The sequence below is a fragment of the Sciurus carolinensis genome, chromosome 12, assembly GCF_902686445.1.
Source record: "Sciurus carolinensis chromosome 12, mSciCar1.2, whole genome shotgun sequence".
Classification (NCBI taxonomy): Eukaryota; Metazoa; Chordata; class Mammalia; order Rodentia; family Sciuridae; genus Sciurus; species Sciurus carolinensis.
This window is the reverse complement of record NC_062224.1, coordinates 73,202,796-73,223,174: the sequence shown is the minus strand read 5'-3', so window position 1 is coordinate 73,223,174 and position 20,379 is coordinate 73,202,796. Positions and strand designations below refer to the sequence as shown.

General features: G+C 36.8%; 1 protein-coding gene across 1 annotated transcript in view; it reads right to left on the bottom strand.

Moving 5' to 3' along the window:
* Nucleotides 1-20,379, bottom strand: part of Ush2a (usherin) — a 746,720-nt gene that overhangs the window by 388,377 nt on the left and 337,964 nt on the right. The window contains exons 30-31 of the mRNA XM_047521110.1: nucleotides 5,636-5,749; nucleotides 3,490-3,651 (exon numbers count right to left, since the gene is read on the bottom strand). Coding sequence (XP_047377066.1) covers nucleotides 3,490-3,651; nucleotides 5,636-5,749 — 276 coding nt within the window. The remainder of the gene's footprint in view (nucleotides 1-3,489; nucleotides 3,652-5,635; nucleotides 5,750-20,379) is intronic.

The window sequence follows — 20,379 nt, the reverse complement described above, 5'->3', positions numbered from 1 at the left end:
TTCTGTAAAGAGACATTTCAGCACTGTAGTGATCCATTTAAATGGACCTAAATTACCATCATTCCTGATATTACCAGCCTCATGAGCAGAAGTTCCACTCACAAACCACATAACATGGAAAGAATATTAGGTCACAAAAACCCCAACACAAAGACAAGCAATGACTACCAAATAGCATCATAGTTATACATCATGATGTAACCTGACATATAGAGACTGAAGCCCTTCTCAGTGGCTAAACTGTTTCCTACCACATTCTCCTCATATAACTTCAATCAGGGAGATTCCCTTTTCTGTTATGTCTTTTCTATGAGTCCTAGTGGACAGATTAACTTTGAAGATACAAGTGACTTGAATTTGGTGCATATCACAGGAATAAAACCTTAGAGTTTGAAAATGATCTTAAAGGCAATTTTATTCAACTTACATGCAATTTGAGAGTCTCTGAAGCAAAAGCAGAATTTGCTTTATGCTATAGGAAAGGCACTCACTTTAGGGTGCTATTATAGACTAAACTGTGTCCTCCCCAAATTCATGTTGAAACTCTAACCTCCAAAGTGACCGCAGTGGAAACAGGGCTTTTAAAGAGATAATTAAGAGTGAATGAGGTGGTAAGAGTGGGGACCTAGGAGAGATGGTGATCTGGCTGTGACATCTGCCATCCCATTGGTCTCCAGGGTTGATTCAGTTGATCTGACTGGCTGGGAGGTGTCCCTTTCTCCCTCACTGCTTCACTTACATCCCTCCTAAAGCTGCATGCTCAGGCGAAGAAGATGTCCTTCCCCGATAGAGGAGGACCACTCTTGGGTCGAGAGTATATGAGTAGCTGTGCTCCTCTGCTAGAACCTCCAAACAAGCTCTTAAGATGGGAACCTAATTCAATATGACTGATATCCTTAGAGAAAGAAGAAAAGACACACCAAACATGTGTTTGCATAGAGGAAAAGTCATTTAAGGACAGTGAGAAGGTGGTCATTTGCAAGTCAGAGAAGGACCTTAGGAGAAATCAAACCTGCTGACACCATGACTTGAAATTACAACTTTCAGACAGTGAGAAATAAATTTATTTTGAAGCCAAACAGGTTGTGATTTTTTTTTTTTTTTGGTGGTCCCAGCCCACTAATGATGCTGTTCTGAGATTTATAATAAGGTCCCTGGTTCCCCTTCAGAGTCATGGCTCTCACTAAAATAAAACATGTTCAACAAGAGAACGTATAGAGATGAAAAGTGTAGACATTGGGACAAGACGGACCTATATTTGAACTGGTTCCTTCAATTACTGACTAGAATATCTTGACTTATCCAGGCTTCGTTTATCTAGCTATTATAGATTAGGAGAGTACTGTACATCTTTCAACTCCATCTTAACTTTCTAGGCTTAGTTTCCTCCTTCTGACCAACACTAAAATTCTCAACATGCTTCATATCTTAAGCTCTTTGGAGACAAGGGCTATTTGTGAGAAGCCATGAAGCTTATAGAAAAAGCTTCTATCACTTCTGAGTAATATTGAAGTGGCACCACTTCCCAGAGGACAAATTCAGCATTTCTCCCTGTGCATGGAAGGGATGATTTTTTTTTCCCTTTTATTCCTGGTATTCCCAATCCCACTTCCAGTTCCCCTTGCTATCTTCTTTTTTTGTTATTTTTCCCAGGAGTCAGGATAATTTCCTCCACCACCATGGATTCACTGCCCACTCTGGGATAGGTCTTGGAGTTGCAGTAATGAACCAAGCAGACATGCTCAAGTTCTAATGACACTTATGGTTTAGGAGCACAAACAAGCAATCTTGTTCATGAGAACGCCCACAAACAAATGATGTGGGCTATAACGCTATTCAGTGAACATACAGGGGCATACTTAAGTCATGCCCGGATATTGGAGAATTCTAGATCTACAATGTACAATAGCCCATACAATGATATATTTTGATTCTAGAAGATTTTTGTATATTTATTATTAACACATGCATAAAGTTCATTTTGTCGTATTTTAATAATTATTATTTCCAAAATAATTTCTTTAGCCTATAATTCTTAATTAAAATTATGCCATTGACTTTAATCTTTTGATCCAATTTTTTTAGGGTAAAATTAATCTATTGTTTAGCTTGTAATCTGAACTCTGTACTCTACAGAAAACAATTTTTATCAGTTTTGCCACGTGCCCACATGCTGTTTCATACAATGTAATTTCTTGAAAATTCTTAAGAGTGTAGTTATTTCTACTTCACAGATTAAGACACTATGTCTCAGAGAAGTTAAGTAACTTGTTTTAAGTTCACACTCACTTCAGTGTAGCCAGACTTAGGCTTGGTGTCAAAGTCTATTACTCATAGACCACGTGACCACAAGCACTGTATGCCTCAGTCTCCTCACTTAAGAAACAGGAGTAAGAACATCTATTGTCTAGAATAAATACTACAGAATTCTGTCCCATCATGATGATCAAAATATAAAAATAATAGTTCTTGTCCTTTTAAGGTTCTTAGACTAAAGAGGTGACAAATAATAGAGCTGAGAATACGATTCTCCACCAGTGCCTCATTTTAGCATCGAGACGTGTCCCCATGAAGTTGGGAGTGCCAAGAAATGAGGGGCAATGTCTGGCTGATTCCCTGTTATAATCTTCGTACCTGGCATTAATGTGAATGAGTGAATACATACATAATTAATTCTACCTCTGATTCTAACTTGTCGTGCCCTTTCACAAAGAACTTAATATCTCCAGGCCTTAGTTTTTAAATCAATCAATATTTGATTAATAATATCAAACCTGAGAGACAAATCAAGTATATAAAGTCATATAATATAGGATGATTATAAGTACTATACAAATACAAACCCTGTGCAGACACCAGATGACAAACCTAATGTAGGCCTCTTGTATTTAGAAAGCTTTCCAACAATTTATTTTTCTTAACTGTCTATGTGATCAGGCCTATATACTATGTTCTTCTCAAACCATTTAAAATTCAGACCACAGTGAGCAACATTCATCAGAGTTTTAAGATTATTCCACATTCATGAAGATATTACAGTAGCTAGCCACATGATCATAAATTTGTTGAAAGGAGGTCACTGATCCAATCTGGCTCTGGCAGTGTGAGTGGACCACACTGGACCCAGCTGCACTCCTGTGATCAGTGGGAGGCAGAGCTGTCTATGCTGAGCCCTCGTGCTGGTCTACCCCAAGGTCCCCTCTGTACCTGAGCAAAGGCATAGTGGTGCAAGGGACTGGGATGAGTCATGGTGGGGGAACTACAGTAGAGAACACACACCTTGAAGTGATGCGGAAGGTAGACAATTTTCCATATTTTCCAGCTTTGACTTTACCATAATACTAATATGACCTTGAAGATCATGGAACAGGAATAGTTATGAGAGGACAAAAATAAGTAGCCCAATTTCAAAAACCCACTTTTTCACATAATTGCACAGTATAGTTATCTGGCATATAAAAACTATTAACAGATTAATAGAAGTCTTACCTGTGACTGTGTAGTTCTCCCCTTTGCCTGAATAGAGCAGCTTTCCATCCATGTATAAAATGTACTGAGTTAAAATACCATTTGCTTGTTTGGGTGGCTTCCAGGAAAGTAACAAAGAATTGGGAAGGGATTTGGCTACTGGTGGCTGAACCTCTTGTGGGGCTGTGGAAGGAAAAAAAGGAAGAAAAAGGAAAAGATTTATAGAGTCTAATTTTAGTTTACTTTTCTAACTCAAACTTTTTAGATCCAAACCCATAAATCATGAAATAAACCTGAAATCCCTTGCATGGAAATGCTCTGGATTCGTGGGCAGCTTGTCAGTAATTGCTTTAGGAGCAGTGCTAAATAACTGTCCTGAATTTATGAGAATTTGCATCAGTGATGGATGGGGAGTCCTTACAGTAGTTCACTTGACTGACGTTTGTGTTACTTCATCAAAAGTATTATTAACCCATAATGTCTATGTGGGACAGTGCCAGTTAAAGCAAATTGAACAGATAAAAGTGCCCTAGCCTTGAGGAGCTTACAATCTGAGATGGGCAACAATCTGACAGCAGTTCACAATGTTTTTAAAAATCTCTGCATAACTATTGAAATAGCTAGAAAAGGGACAATCAATGGAATGAACTATATCTAGAAACTACATTGCAGATAATTTTTAAAAATAAGATTTGTTCATTTTATATAGTGGTCAAAGTACTGGACTCCCAGAAACTAAACATTTTCAAAAATTGACCCTAAAACCAAACATCCTTTAGTAAATTAAGAATAACTTCTTGGAAAAGTTAGAAGTCTGGAATTCTTTAAATAAGGACAAGGAGATGTGAACAGAATGAGTAAAGATTCCCTCTGGGACATAGCTATGAAATAGGTGTGAAGGGGACCAGGTAAAATCTAGACAGAGGGTGGAGTGGATATACAGAAAATAATGAGATGTGGGACACTTTGTCCCAATGAAGGCTGGTGGAAGCACATGCAAAAGGGGGTGATGACCATGGACTCCAGCAGACACAATGATACCCTGGGGGAAAAGCTGCCATTTTTAGTAGACTAGATGGGGAAATTTTTGAGAAAATAAAGGTGATGGGTCACTGATGATATAGCCCATAGTACAGGGATCTGGTTAGATCAGGTATAAAACAGAAAAATAAAAGTGCCAGAAAAAAGGATCTTACAAAATCTGTTCCTTGCCACTGCTTTGTCATATGGGTCTCTGTCTTCCTTTTTCTTAAATATCTTCTATGCATATGGTGCTTGCTGAAGGATTCAAAAGGGGGAGAAGAAAGAGGAGGAGTGTAGGGATGGATACTAGGAAAAAGAAAGAGAGCAATGGACTCTTTTCCCCTAGAGATCAAGCCTTTAAATCTCCTAAATAACTTTACAACTAGACAGCATAAGAAATGTACGATTCCTCTCATCCAGGGGATAGAAATATGAAGTAACAATGCTTCAAATATTTTGAGAGCTATTATTTCTTGAAGTGATGGGTTCAGATGCTTGAGCAAAGCTCTCAACTCCAGAGTGCTAAAATATTTTCTCTTTCCCACTGCTTTCTTAACATGTGCTTTCTGAAACATTAATTTATGCCAATAGTTTGTAAGTTCCAAGTACAACAAAAGTGAGTCTTAAGTCAGAAGGAACTGAGCAGTGATTAATAATGCCTCAATTGGCATTTGGAGGCTCCATCATACTGAAATAATTGTTGCCTGTGCTGGTGTTTAGCAGTTAAAAGGGACCATGGAAATCAACCGTTTGATTCTCAATTTCATACTGTGCCATACAATCAATTCTTTTTAGTCAGACTGTCTCTAGATTTACTTCTGAGCCATAGTAAAATGAGGAAGCTTTCATTAATCTTTCAGATGCTTCATATTAATGACAAGGCTCTTGCATGAACAATGTAACAGCAATTAAAAAGCCCATTAATCTGCATTACAGCTATTAAAGATGCATGTCATTAAAGGGTATGGAGTTTGATTCATTTGCGCACCCCCCCAAAAAATGGAGCAATTATGGCCTGGCAATGCACTTTGTCATCAAATTAGGTTGGGGTTTTCCAGCAAATGGCCTTGCAGCATTTAGCTCTTCTCCTATTTTATTATTCATGACTGAAATGTGGAAGTCAAGACCTTTGAAATTACTTTACCTTCTTGTGGAGTAGAGATGTTCAATGCATGTGAGCTCTCGGTACAGCCAGCCAGAGTGCAAGCAGTTAGGGTTACTGCATAGTTTTTGAAGGGTAGCAAGCCTGTCAATATGCCTATAATAAAAGAAGGGACAAATAGGGTTTGCATGTTTACTGTAAGCATCTGTAAAGACTTGTATATACGTGTATGTGTGTGTGTGTGTGTGTGTGTGTGTCAAAGACAGAGACAGATTCAGAGAGAGGCAGAGAATCAGAGACAGACAGGGACAGAGAGAGAATAAAGAATGAAAATATATGACTCTTGAATTCATTTTCCTGCTTGTCTACCAATTGCAGAATGGGGTAACTCATAAGAAAAAATTGTGAGACCTACTTATTGTTAAGACAGCTTTAAAGCAGTATTTGATATTTCAACCATTAAGAATTGGGGGGAGGATCTACACATAGCCCATGAAACACAGCCACAATGTATCCAATAGTTAAAATGCATATTATCTCATTCCAAATCTCAGGCCTCCCACAGAAACAAAACTATTCAATTTTCTTGAACCTAGCATTTTTCAGCCATATTTAACGAAGGAGTCCTTTTTTATGGCAGTGTCTATTAACACACTTTAGGAAATGTTACTCCCAAGAGTGGCTTCATTATTTTAACGGCAGGATACACATATACAAACTATTTGTTTATGTTGCAGTTAACAAATATGCAAATTAGCATAGTCGAACAATTAGCAAATTAGATAATTATGCCTTTGTACTTCTACTTGCAAAATTATTAGTTTATTTAATTAAGACACCTGTCTTAAATGGAAGTATTGCACACGGGAGTGTTGAATTAACCTGGCTGGGTGGAGGATATATAAAATTTGTTCAGCAATTAAAAGTACCTGTAGAAATGAAAACACATTTTGTTTACCAGTGTTCATAATCAAGGCAGAAGTTCTTTACTTAGTTAATCCTGTGAATTAAACAATTATCAAAAATATAATTTGTGCATTTTTCTCACCACTGTTTTTCCTCAAGAACTTTTCTAGAGCAATCTTTAATCCTAACCAGAGACTGTCATCATTCTTATAAAATGACAGACCCACTCCTGGTATCCCTTTATTGATTAAACCTTCAATAGCCTAGAGAATATATTATTGTTTTAAGGTGCCAATATTGTTGACAGCTTGCATCACTCAAACACAAATTTTAATAAACATGTTTCTGTTTTTGCCCTCCCCAATTAGAAAATTTACAAAATTAAAACAGCAAAGAGCCAGAAGGAAGCAAAGACAGTAAGTCATTGCTTGCTTTGGCACCTCCTATTTGCCCTCGATGCCTCACACTGCCTTCAAGTCTCCATTCCAGCAGCTCCCGGGCCTATTCTTGGGCTACTGAACCCTCTCTTCTATGTTTCTACATGAAAATATCCATCCACTTGGCACTATCCTCTCAGCTCACGGCCAAAGAAGACAGCAAGCCAATGAACTAATATGTGTACACGTGTGACCATCTCATGCCAAGTTCAGTTCTAATTTCAAAACCCCCTTGTGTTACTACCTTCTGTTTTCCCTTCCTTCCTTCCACTGTGTTTATCATTTCCTTTTGAATCCCCCAGACCATGAACTGTACTGAGTTCACTTTAAGAACATCTTAAGAGCAAGCTCATGTTATCACACACACAGCTTCATCACATAGTAATGAAAAGCACAGCCACTCAGACCAGAATGCCTGCACACAGATACCAGTTATGTTAGTGATAGGTTGTATGGACTTAGGCAGGTTGTTCTGATCACTGTGCCTTAGTTTCCTCATCTGTACATAGCCAACAACAGACTCTAACTTGCAGAAATCTCGCAAGTCTCACCTGTGAGATGGGGATAATGCAGCACTTACCCAAAAGGGTCACTGTCAAGGTTAATGAGTCTAAGACTACAGAAGAGTCCACACAGAGTTATATAAGGTTGAAAGCTCTACTGCAGAGGTATGTCAGTCCAAGTCACACTACTATTGAAACCCAGCTTTTGTCTCTGTAGGCTACTAGAAGATTTTTATCTTTCAAAGATTACTAGTCTTCCTTTAAGTACCAAATCAAATAACCCTGAATCTTTACCCTTCTACACTTACTGGATGCTCTCTTACAGTCCCTTAAATAACTTGTTTTTTATAAGGTTGGGGCTTCAGGTTTATTCCTTTTTCTAAACAGTTGCCTCAGTTACTTTATGAAGCCTCACCTCTCAGTGATAACCTGCTTATCTACAGACTTCACATCTCCCCAAAGCTCTCCTTCTGCATTTCTATCTAGAGACTAGTGACCCGACCTGGATGTCCCACTAAGACTTCGTGCTCAACATGCCTCAATCCACACACAACACTCTTAAGCTTTATTTCTCATCCCTTCTTTTTTTTTCCTAGAAGTACTGTTGTAAGCTTTCTACTTATATAGCTCTGTGTCTACTCCTCTAGATTCTTAAACTCATTAACTTTAATAGTGTCCCTTTGAAATAACAACTGTGTTATACCCTTCTCATGGGACCTTGAGCATAGTAGGCAAGTCCTTTACCAGTGAGCCACACCCCAGCACTTTATATTCCCATTTCTTGATGCCTCTACCATGATATTCAAACTGAAGGCTGCAATCTACATCATTATGACAATATGTGTTCCAGTCATTGTATCCTTAGAAAATCTTTGGCATTTGCTATGTCCTGTTGGTAAGTTGGAACCTACTGTAAGATTCTAAATAGAACAACTTGCATAAGCTGAATTAGTATAATGCCACACTATCAAGAAAAGAATCAGCCCCCAGTCAATGAAACTTTTAATTTTGATACATGCAAGAAACTCATGTTGGGATATGAGGTTAGTTTCCTTTGTTCATCACTTGAATTATATGACAAATGGAAAAGGCAATGCCTTTCACAGATGGGCATGCTTTAACTGTGGCCTTGGAATACTGTGTCCAGAAAGGCACAATGGTTGTGTATAGTTTGGTGATATGAAATCCTCAGCACAAAGATTTGTCACAGTGGCTGGGGAGATAGCTCAGTTAGTAAAGTGCTTGCCTTACAAGTACAGGGCCCTGGGTTCCATCCCCAGCACCGAAAAAAAAAAAAAAAAAAAGATTTGTCACTCCTCCAGGTAAGAGGACATAAAAGCAGTTCTATCATTTTGCAGTTTTTTAGTCTGGTCTTACAAAATACTTTATCCTGAGATATTATTTCTTTCCTGATTATAACTGAAGTGTAATTCTGGCCTTGCAACTGTTTTATCAGTTAATTAGGTAAGGTATTAATGTAGACTAAGAAGAATCATGTCAAACAGATACCAAGTTAGCATGCACTAAATGATCTTCAAGGTTTTAATTAACCCACCTTGCTTTCAGTGGAAGAGTTTGTGTGCATATATGTATTATGAAATTCCTTTACTAATTCTCACCCTCATTTAGACAGGGGCATTTATATGATCTTGTATATGATGGTAAGAGGCCTACATTTAAAGACAATATTTTTTTAAAAGGATATTCACCAAGGCAATATAACTCTCAGCAAACTTGCTTTCCCCAGCTTTGTGCTTTGGTAGAGAAGTTTACCAAATTACATTTCATAGAAAGATCTTGAGATTTTTAAAGAAAGAAGAGAGAAACTAGATCATCTTACAGGCCATTTATCAAAGTGCTCACATTTCCCATTTCAAGCCAGGTGAAACAATAATAAACACTGAGAAATGAGAGCTGCAAAACTTAGAACAGAAAAAAAGGGGAAGAGAGCTGATGTTTTGGTTCTTGCCAACTTTGGATCCCAGGTGGAAGGTTTTGGATAGTACATAAATCACACTTTCAAAAAATGTGCTGTCCTTTCTGAGACTAGAGTGTCATTTCTTTCCCAGGGAGAACTTGTCCATCATGTTGTATCTCAGAGACATAGTTGGTCAAACCATCTGAAGAATTTCCCTTAAATACAAGTTAGTATTATCAACTTCAGTAAGAAGATCAGAGTACAATCCAGCATTTTCTCCCCTCTTGGCAGGTTACAATGAAGTATTAGGGCAGGGGAAAGGGTTGTTTGTTCCTCTTAAACCAGAATAATAATGAAGTCATTCTATTTTCTGGGACATGTGGTTTTCCTCTTTCGATTCTCAAAATGGATTGTTTCTACTAGGATAGATTAAAGTTGATACTTGTAAAAAGTTGTTCTATTATCAAAGAAGGAGGAGAAGTACAATCTCTCCAAGACAGAGGAAGGCAGCCCTTCTTGGATACTCCTTTGAGATCCTTGAGTGATTATTCCTAATGGCATTGCTTTAGGTATCAAAGTCATACTTAGATTATATATTCTGCAGAAAAAAATACTATGATAACAAAATAACATCAAAAAGCATTTATCAATTTTTCTTGATCTGCCTCTGGGAACAGTACTCTAGAAGACAAATGATTTTTATAAAGCTTTTAATATAAGAAAATGCTAGAACTAAAAAGACCCTAATGATTACACTACTACACAGATTAATACAGAAAGCAGAATGTTTGCATACATGCCAAGTAGACAGGGGTATTTGTCAGATATGGACTTTCCAGGTGAAGATGACAAGAGACCTATATTTAATTAAGGACTAATTTTCAAAATGAATAGTTCCTGAAAATCTGTGTCTGTATTCTATCTTAAAAATAGAGAAATATACCATATGCCATATTTACAAAAGAAACTTAGACATAAAAATGTGTCCTTTGAAAACCCATTAAGAGAAAATGGGGTGATGTTCCTTTATTATAACCATAATAAAGTCTATTCCTCCAGTAAGAACTTTAATATTGGCTTGGATGTGAATGTCTTGTTTGGGAGTTATCACAGAAAAGTTTTTCTCTTTAACTTGAGTGTCCCTATCACTAGGCAGGCAAGATGACCTCTTAAACTCCCTTTCAGCCACAGAACTCTGTGAAATCAGAAAATGGTCCCAACCACGTCAGGAAACCTGCCAGTCTTTCTTGATAATGGAAGAAGGCAAGCTGGGGAGTGAGGGAAGACCATTCAATAAGCATAAAGTAAGCATTATTGATGTCTTAAAAGTGTTAGTAACCCATGAAACACAGGAGCATTGGTATCTGGATTAAAATCATTGGCACCAGCAGGACCATAACTCTCACTGCAAAGCGATAATGCATTTTGCATTAATGCTTAACATTGAGAAATCCTGACATGCCACACCAAGGGAGTTTGAAGTCAAGTAAGTAGATTCCGTTTGAGTTGCAGTCCTGTGGGCCACAGTGGGTACAGAAAGCCCAAGCTCAAAGAGCAAGGCAGAACTCCTTTTAGGAGAAGGAAATACATCATGGTAGGAAATTAAGAGCTCTTCTGCATTTCGTATATGGCTCCAAACTCTGTGCTCTGAGGATTTTTGCCTAGCAGAGGGGAAGAATCTGTGTCTGGAGAAGCATGCAACATAAAAGTCCTTTCAAAGATTGACAGAATTCCTTGAATGCAAAGGGTATAGACTTCTTCACATGTCCTGTTCTCCAGCAGTTATTATATTGGTATTACTATTATGCCAAAAACTAGCACTTGAGAGTTGACTGAAAAATTGAAGACCTTTCATTCTCTTAGTACTGCTAGGCTACTTCCTTCTTACAAAAGCCCCACCACACCCTGCCCCTTCCAGGGAGCCACCAAAGTAACAGGCATTGTATCCTTTGACTGATAGATTAATATCTCTAACACTTTCTTTCCTTTGCTCTAACCTCAAGTTTCAAAGGCGCCAATGAGAATATCAATAATTGGAGGCAGCCCTACTACCTTAGAGAAAATCATTGTGGGGCTGAACCAGCTGCACAAGCTTTTGTGCCTCTAATAGGACTCTTGGATGCCGAGAAGCATGAAACAACAGAGCAGTCTGCTTTGACGTTGAAATTTTATGATTAACTCCTCTGACTAAATGCAGACAAGTATAAATGCTCTGCCTGGAAACCCTGCCTGAGACACAAAGCGAAATGGCATCCTTTTAAAAGCCAAACACATTTTGGAGAGGAGAAAAAAGGACTCTCCGTTTCTATTTACATACTTCAGCAGACTCCTCCTCTCTCCCCCGCCCCACCCCCAGCTGCCAACCTAGGTGTTTGGCCGGCATCCACTGTAATCTGTTCTCCTTCATTATGTTAATCTGTGGGCGGAAAGATTTCTGTCATCTTCGAATCGCTTGTACAGCAATGGTAAACACCTTGGCCTGTCTGTAATTGGACAGGTGTCTGCATTGATGTCACCCAGCTTTTAATTCAATTAAAGAACTGGCTGCTCTGCTCTCATTACCCACTCATTTCCGTTGCACTTTGAGTCTGGCGGGGAAATCTGCACACGGCAATTGTCTACCCGGAGTCCAAAGTCAGCGAGCCCCTTGCAAAGATCACGCATGATATTTCAAATGGACTCCAACAATCCAAGAGTATTTTCATATTAGCAAAGTCATCTGGAATCATATAGAGGATTTATTTTCTCTATTTTTATAGTATCTAAGCGGTGTGTTCTACCGACTGGCCAGTAATTAGGAGCAGTCACGGCAAACAGAAAAGCTGTTTCTACTCTCCTCTCCCCAGGGCTTTCATCCATCTCAAGAGAACTCATCAGAGTGCAATGCTCTTATTTATTTGCTGGCATTTCACATTTGGATCAAGAAAGTGAGGGTGGGCCAGAGCAAGGCATTTATTAAGAGGGCCATCTGGTAAGGGACACCACACAGGCAGAGCTGCTACTGTACCTGGAGACACAATGGAAGAACCCACCTCTTCAAAGAGAACCGGCCTGGGGGAGGAGACCAGAAGAGAAGGCAACTTTTCTGGCTCAGGATTCTGCTGCAGTGCTGATAAATTCTAATTTTTAAGTATACATCCCAAACCAGCCAAGTGGATGGATTAAAGAGAGTAAATCAATCCAACGTGCCATGCTTTCTGCCCACTTAAGGACCCTCAGAAAATAAATTAAAGTCCTAACACAGACATTTTGACACAGTGACCCCATGAAACTGAATAATGACATTTGTTAAATATGGATGAAAATTTAATGGTCTAGGAGAGATGTGGAAACACACTCAGGATGCTTCTTTTCTGGTTCTTAGAAACCAAGGAAGGTGGCATTGTTGTTTTTGTGGTTTTGGTAGCATTTTAAATAAAAATAAGGATCTCTAATATTTAGAAAGTAAAAGTCAATTTTCACTTTACCTAAAAGATGAAATAGCAAACACACCTCAAACTCAAGGTGATTCTTTGAAACTTTAAAATTAATTTTTCTTACATTTAATTTACCTCAGATTGACTTTTTGACCTGGTTTTAAAAACTTTCAGTAGGGAACACAGAAAGTTGAATACCTTGGGTCAAAGACTATGCTAATTTTGATGTTTCTAAACAGGAAAAATAATATCCTTTTATTTCCTTTATAAAATTCAGGTTCTAATCCCAGTCTTAACACATGGTTTAACCAGTGATTTTAATTGACCTCAAAGCATTATCCAGTTAAGAGTCTCTCAGCAGGCTTACATCTAACCTCAAATTTTTAATCAGTGCCTTCATGGTATGAACTACAGAGTTCCTGTCATTTTCATTCTAAATTAATTTGAAGTCACATGTTTGTGTTAACTCTTTATCTTACATGTTGGAGATTCCCAATGACGTCACTGTCTCCAACACAGTATTGGACCTGACTAAGCAGGAGGTGAGCAAGGAGACAGGAGGAAAAGAAGGAAATGAAAGTCCTCCCTACTGACCAGTGCCCCATGTTCCTTGCTACAAGACTTTGATGGTATTACCCCATTCAGAGGGGCTGCTGTGGGGCAGGGTGTGACATAGTTAGAGAACAGTTGAACTCACATATTCTGACCTTTGTTCTTCCCCCTTGATTGAAGCCCCAGGTTAGTAAGAAAGAAAGAGATCTATTGACAAAGTATTACTAAAAGCAATAGCATATTTTTTATAGCCAAAAGTTTATTTAAAATGTGTTTAGAGTTTCAAATTTAATATTAAAATCTATTGTCTACAAAGAGAAAGTAGCATGCTTGAGAACCCAGACATGGAAATGTGTATTACTATCATACTTTTTTTACAAAAACAGTGACTTATAAGAAACTCCACACTAATGTGTTTGTGGTTGCATCATGTGTATATTATTGACTAATATGTTTAATATTATAGGCATATATACTTGCTTGTTTTACTACTACATTGGACTTTTATTACATGAATAGTTTATACATTCTAATACAAATAAAAATGATAGAAGTTAGAAAACAGACAATTAGAGTAACTGCTCTTTTTCTTTACCAAATCTGATTGATAATCTTAAAGTATTTGTATTGAAAGTTATAGACATTATGGACATGCCTAGTTGATTACCACTTTTCCATGGAATCTACACATTATTATCATTTTTAACCAGGTTACACATTATCAAAAAGAAATCCAAATCCTGTCCTGCAAATCCTTATTTTTTATAACAAATAAATTATAAAACAAAAAAAGGAAAAAAATAAACTCATAAGAAATTCACAATATGTAAGTAGTTCATGCACATTACGTATTCAGGAGAGTAAAACAAAGCTATTAACTCATCAACACTGCATTACCTAATGAAATTTTTCTACATTAGCTAAGCAGGGACATTACATCATTTCTATTTTTACTATTTATGTCATAAGCCATATTTTTGTAGTGTGAATTTTTTCAGACTAATTTCTTTCAATATTTACATTTAAAGAAATAGTTTGTAATAAACTACAACTATGGAATATTAATTTATAGAGTATTATAAAAACTAGCAAAGATTTCCTCAAAATTCATCTTTTAACAGTACCGTTAATATAAAGTTTTTTATTTTCCATTTCTTCTAATGTTTAGTGCTGGTGACAGAGACCACCAATTGGTCTTTATTATATATTATACTCTTCTTCCTCAAACATATTTTTTGAGCTGGGCAAATGCCTGCTTTGAATAAAGACATTTCCCAACATGCTATGCGGGGAGGTATAGCTTGTGACTAAGTTCTGACCACAGAACATAAGCAGATTTGGAAGGACAATTTTCAAAATATGCCTTTTTGTATCTTTCTTCAACCATTTTTCCTTCCTGCTAGGTGGAAATCTGAATGGATGGCTGAAAATCATACCAGGTAGAAGACTCATCCCTAAGAATGGTACTGCACAAAAATAAAGTGGATGGGTCCCGGGCACTATGAACATCCCACTTCTGCAGTGACTAACTGCAGTGAACAAAAAAGCTTCACGTTGGTTAAATCACTGTTATTTTGGGTTCTCTGTTTCTCAAGTGAAACTAATGAAAAATGATAAACCTATTTTTGTTAGTGTGTCCTTGATAAAAGTTTCATTTTTTTCTGCTTAATATTATACTTCAGAGGGAGGTTTTTGGCCTATATTTTGGTAGTATATAAAAGCAGATGACAAGTGGGCATGGTTGCACATGCCGGTAAACCCAGCTGAGGTTGAGGCAGGCGGGTCATTTGAACCTACAAGTTCAAGATCAACCTGGACAATATAGTGAGATTCTATCTCAAAAAGTAAAAGAAAAACCAGATGGCAAATGTAGGATTTAGCACTAGCCTAGAACACAGAATAAATTTTTTTAAATTAAATGAATAATTTTACCCATGTGTAATCATCGGCATTGCAGTAGTGTTGGCTTCCATTATTTTTAACTTCTGCTGAAGTTCCATTCTGAGGTATAAATTTTGGAGCTAAACTCAGATTCTATTCACTCTACCAACATTTTTCCCTTGGAGAAGATATGTATTATTTTCACATATATTATGCATATATAATATGCAATATGCATATATAATATGATAATTGTGATAGTTTCTTATATTATTTCATAAAATATTTTTGAAGAACTACAGGTCTGATGAGACTTTACTAGGACCAGCAGTTCAATATACCATCCAACTCAGCATGATAATACAATATGAACATTGTATGAACTGAGGGATAGTAGCAGAAAGCTGAATTCATGTATTTATCCATATCTCTGTTAATTCTTTTAAAAATATATATTGATCATCTTCCTTGAGGAAGGTATTGAACCAGACCTTAAATAAAAATAAAATGTAATACCTATTCTTTAGCAGACTTTTGTCTAATGAAGAAATACAGTGGGGTACAAAGAGGAGTCAGAGAACATTTTAACAACTGTAGGATAAGGATTCTCAGCTATATAGAAAAAGAAATTGCATGGCATTAAACTACAGATATCTCTCCACAGACTTTCCAGATAAATATAATAATAATATATATTATATATAGCTTAAGCATATAATGTGCATTTGTATGTTTATATACAGGTTCACATACATGTACAGGGTGGCATTTTATTAGTGGACTGATGTCCAGGTTTAAGATCAAGTCAAGCATCATGCAAAAATAAGTTATGATTTAAAGTCCCCTGGCAACTCCTTATATGGCCCATAAAGTACAGTACATTTAGTTTTGTGTATGTCTCTAGCTCCTCATTAATCAATGACTCTTCAGGGCTGCTGAGCCTTCACCCTGTTCGAAGGGACCCCAACAGCGAGTTCTACATCTTTGTCAGTGGTTGGGACACCCTAAAATCATTCACATATTATTTCTTGCTAACAGGTATTATCAGTTCCGGGGGTGTGGACAACATTCTTTGCCTGTGGTGTTATTCTAAGTTTTCTCTCTTTTTTTTTTCTTTTTCACTTTTGTCCTCATACCTTCCCCTACTTCCAAGGTCTATAATAAAATATTTATAATTTAAATGCAGGACATTACAGTTTTATGTCATACTTTGAATTGCAGTGGTCTTTCTTTGCTCTGAACTTAATGGGCATTCTGTAATTTAGAACTCCCACCCCCGATTTCTGATATAAATAATGAGCTTCTTGCCTTTCTATTGGACATTGCAGGGTAGGGGCTGGTTGACTAGAAATGCAGCCTTTCACCTTATCCCCAGACCTAACAAATCAGAATCTGCATTTTACCAAGATCCCCAGCTAATTCTCATCTCCTTTCCACTGGGATCTTTCAGAAGCACTGTCCTTGAAGGTCAGAAGCTCTACTTGCATTGTTTTCTATTGCTTCTACTTGTCCTAGCATTTTTCTGATGGCAAAAGTAATGCAGATGGACCAAGAGGAAAGAACAAAGCAGGGATAAATTAAGGCTTGCAGGTGAAAATGATCCCTTCTCACGTGACTGTTCCTTGACATGAGTGTTTTTCAATGTGTGGTCCTTGAACCTTCTGCAAAAGAACCAGCTGGAGAACTGGGTAAAATGCAGATTTCTACCATGTAGCACAGAATCTTGTGTGAGACATCCAGAAATCTACATTTTATAAGCAATCAGTGAATCACCTATGACCAATAGAATTGATTCACCTAATTATTACTAATGGTATGGAAGAGAGAGAACAATTAGAGAAAGATTTTCAGTATTCACCCACTTTTTTTTTCAGGTAAAAATTAAAGTCTACTGTATATGATAAGTGAACAAGTTTTAGAAGCAAAAGTTATAATATCAATTGCCTTATCAATTAAAATTTCTTTTATTTTCTACATAAATTGAGATTTAAGTCATCTGAAAAATTATTATTGGTTCATCTACTAAACTATAATAAAGAGTGCTTTTTTCTGCTTGAGAAAGGAACATAACTCTTAGATTTTAGTTCAATAATAAAAGGAGAAAATATTTTTTCTGTGGACCAACTATACCCTAGCACAATGCCAAGTGCTATGGGCTATTCTAATTATACTAATAATTTAAACATCTTAAAGATAAAAACAATTATATATGTGCAAGTACTTGAATCCACTCATTCTGGAAATAATTTCAAAACAAATTGTGAAGACACTTTCTGAGCACCCTCTTTGAGGGAAAAGGCCTGGATGGTCTCCTGGGCAGTGGTTTTGCATGTTAACAGGGCTGCAGGGAAAAATCAGCAAAAGCTACAGAGTTAATTGGAGCCCTTTGCAACAAGTCTATAGAAAAAGGAGTGATAACTGCAGGGCTTTCTACCCTGAGCCTCCAGCTGAGGAAATGAACTTTCAAGAGCTCCTTGTTCTGAACTCTGGCCTTGGGAGGGCACAGAATCTAGACCCTGTGGCCCAAAGGGGCCCATTTGCTCCTGAGTGGGACTGTTAACCCTTGGACTTTGCATTGCTATTGGGAGTTATCTCATTTAATCCTCTGGTAACCAAATTCATAAATGGCAAATATTCTGTTTCACTATTCTATTCTTCCAGTTTGCTTAATTGATATTCATTTTTAATCATGTGCTTTTCTTTTGCCTTCTGTGTTTAAGTCTGACTGTAATTTCCCACTTCTTCCCAATAATCACTGCACTTAATTTTTGTTGTCCTATGCCCCTTTGCTTATATTATCTTTTACTTTTAATATTTTATTATTTGTATTTTACACATTATATGAGGTAATATGCAGTTTTTTAGTTTTAGTTGGGAGGTGGAAGCTGTCATAGAATTTCTGGATAAAATTGAAACTCGATCAATTGGTGTCGAATTCCTCCTTTTAATAATGTTTCCTGGTTTCTCTTTTTAATAGCGTTTCTCAGTACTGGCTGAGCAACAGAATTACCTGAGATCACTTAAAATTACTCATGCCAGGCTACATTCTAGAAATTACTTGTGCCAGGCTACATTCTAGACCAATTACATCAGATGCTTTGTACATGGGTTGGATGGAGGACACAAGGGCATCTGTATTTTCAAAGCTTCCCAGTGACTCAGTGGCCACATAGGTTGTGCACTACCATTTTGTAAGAATCCCAACCAAAGGATCAAATGTTTGGAAATGCCTGGAAAGATATCAGGCAAAGACAGAATCTCAGGCAAACCTAAACCCTAACTGGGTGCAAAATGCCTTCGAGCTCTCAGCAGTCCTACTTCATCCAAGATTGGAAAGAAAGGAGCTGAGGCTGCAAGATTGCAGTGAGGCTAATGCAAATTTACCCCTATTTACCCTGTCATCATCCTTATGCAGGCTTTTATAAGCAGAAACTGGCTGTCCCATGAAAGAATTTGAAAACAATTTAATTTTCTTGTGCAAACAATCAAACTGAAGACAAGTTTAGGAATGGAGCAGTTGAACTCTTGGAGGAGAGGCTGGGGAATGTATTGTAGCTGATAGGAAAATTGTAACTCAAATTCCAGAAAACTATCCTGCTCTAGGGATGATTTAATTCAGGAAAACTATAAACTTGAAAATCATCAGTTGCTCATAAGTAAGATCTAAATAACTTGGAATCTGTGAAACAAGAGACAGAAGGTAAGTGGTAATCAACAGAGATGGAGATGAAAATTGAGAATGCTGAGAAGCAGCAGATAACAAAGTGAGCTGGGTAAGACGGGGAACAAATGTAAACTGTATAACAGATGTAAAGAAAAGAATGGAAAATCAACTGAAAAATGGCAGAATCAACAGTCCAAAAATCAGAAAATGAAAAGAAGTAATTTTCAGACAATAACCTAGATTTCAAAACCTCTCCCTAACAGATTATAAAGATAGCTACTAATCCATTGGACATTCACTGTGTGCCTTTTCTGAGCAAAATATTTTATGTAAATAATTCATTTTTATAGTCATAAAAATTGCCTAATATAAAGGACGTTTATTCCCAATGGATATAGGAGGAAATTCAAATATAGGGATGTTTTAAAATTTGCTTGACTGAAAATATGCAGCAAATAAGTGGCATATGTGGACTTTGAAACCTAGATTGATTTGATTCTACAAGCTTTGTTCTGAACTACAAAAGTGAGTAGATAAGCTCAGAAGGAATATATAACATTGAAAGCTGTTATCTCTTAGCAGAAAGAATGATCATATATGCAAGAGTAAATTTTCCGAGCTGAAGAAAGACCCAATTTGAAGAGTAAAAGACCCAATTTGAACAGAAAAAAAATCAATGGAAAGAAATCAAATTTTCTGATGAGTTTTTAAATTAATAAAGAACCCTCTATCAGTCAAGGAATCTAAACTGCCTGTGTACCAAACATCAACATTATTTAAACATTATTTAGTCAAATAAATATGACACTAGCAAGCAAAATTAAAATATTAAAATATTGACAAAAGTCACCTCAAGTATTCCAAAGGGGGTTACTTTCAAGACCAACAGCAAATATTTCTGATATACACTTTACTTACTTTTTTCTCTTTTCATACCTTATTTTCTTAACCAATTGACAAAGCAGTTGCCACCAACTAATGTTCACACCCTTAACATCTTCACCAAACTGTCTTCTGTTTCTCTATATTGTCACCCCTTTCATCTCATTTTCTAGTATTTATTTTGTTCACTGTGAAATTATCTCGCTTTTATGATTACCCAAGATGGTTTTGATGGCTGACTCTTAGTTCACATATAGTCCCATTTTCCTTATTCTTCACAGTGTAAGTCCACCTGACCATATCAGCATTTTCTTTAAGTTTTGAGATTACCTTCCACACATGTCATTGCCTTCCCATTTTAAAACTGTGAGCAACACATGTACCTTTATAATTCCTTGTGAGGAATAAAGTTAATGCAGTCCTAGTCCATACTGGCAAAATTAAAAAATAAATAGCAAAATGTAATACATAAAAAACAATGATCAAACTGGAAAGCCAAAAACATGATAGTAGAAATACAAGCAATTACATCAATTACAAAAACACATGAGAGAGGGACACACACCACTTCTAAAATACAGCAAATTCTAAAATGAATTATAAAATTAACAAGCTACAGAGAGATTC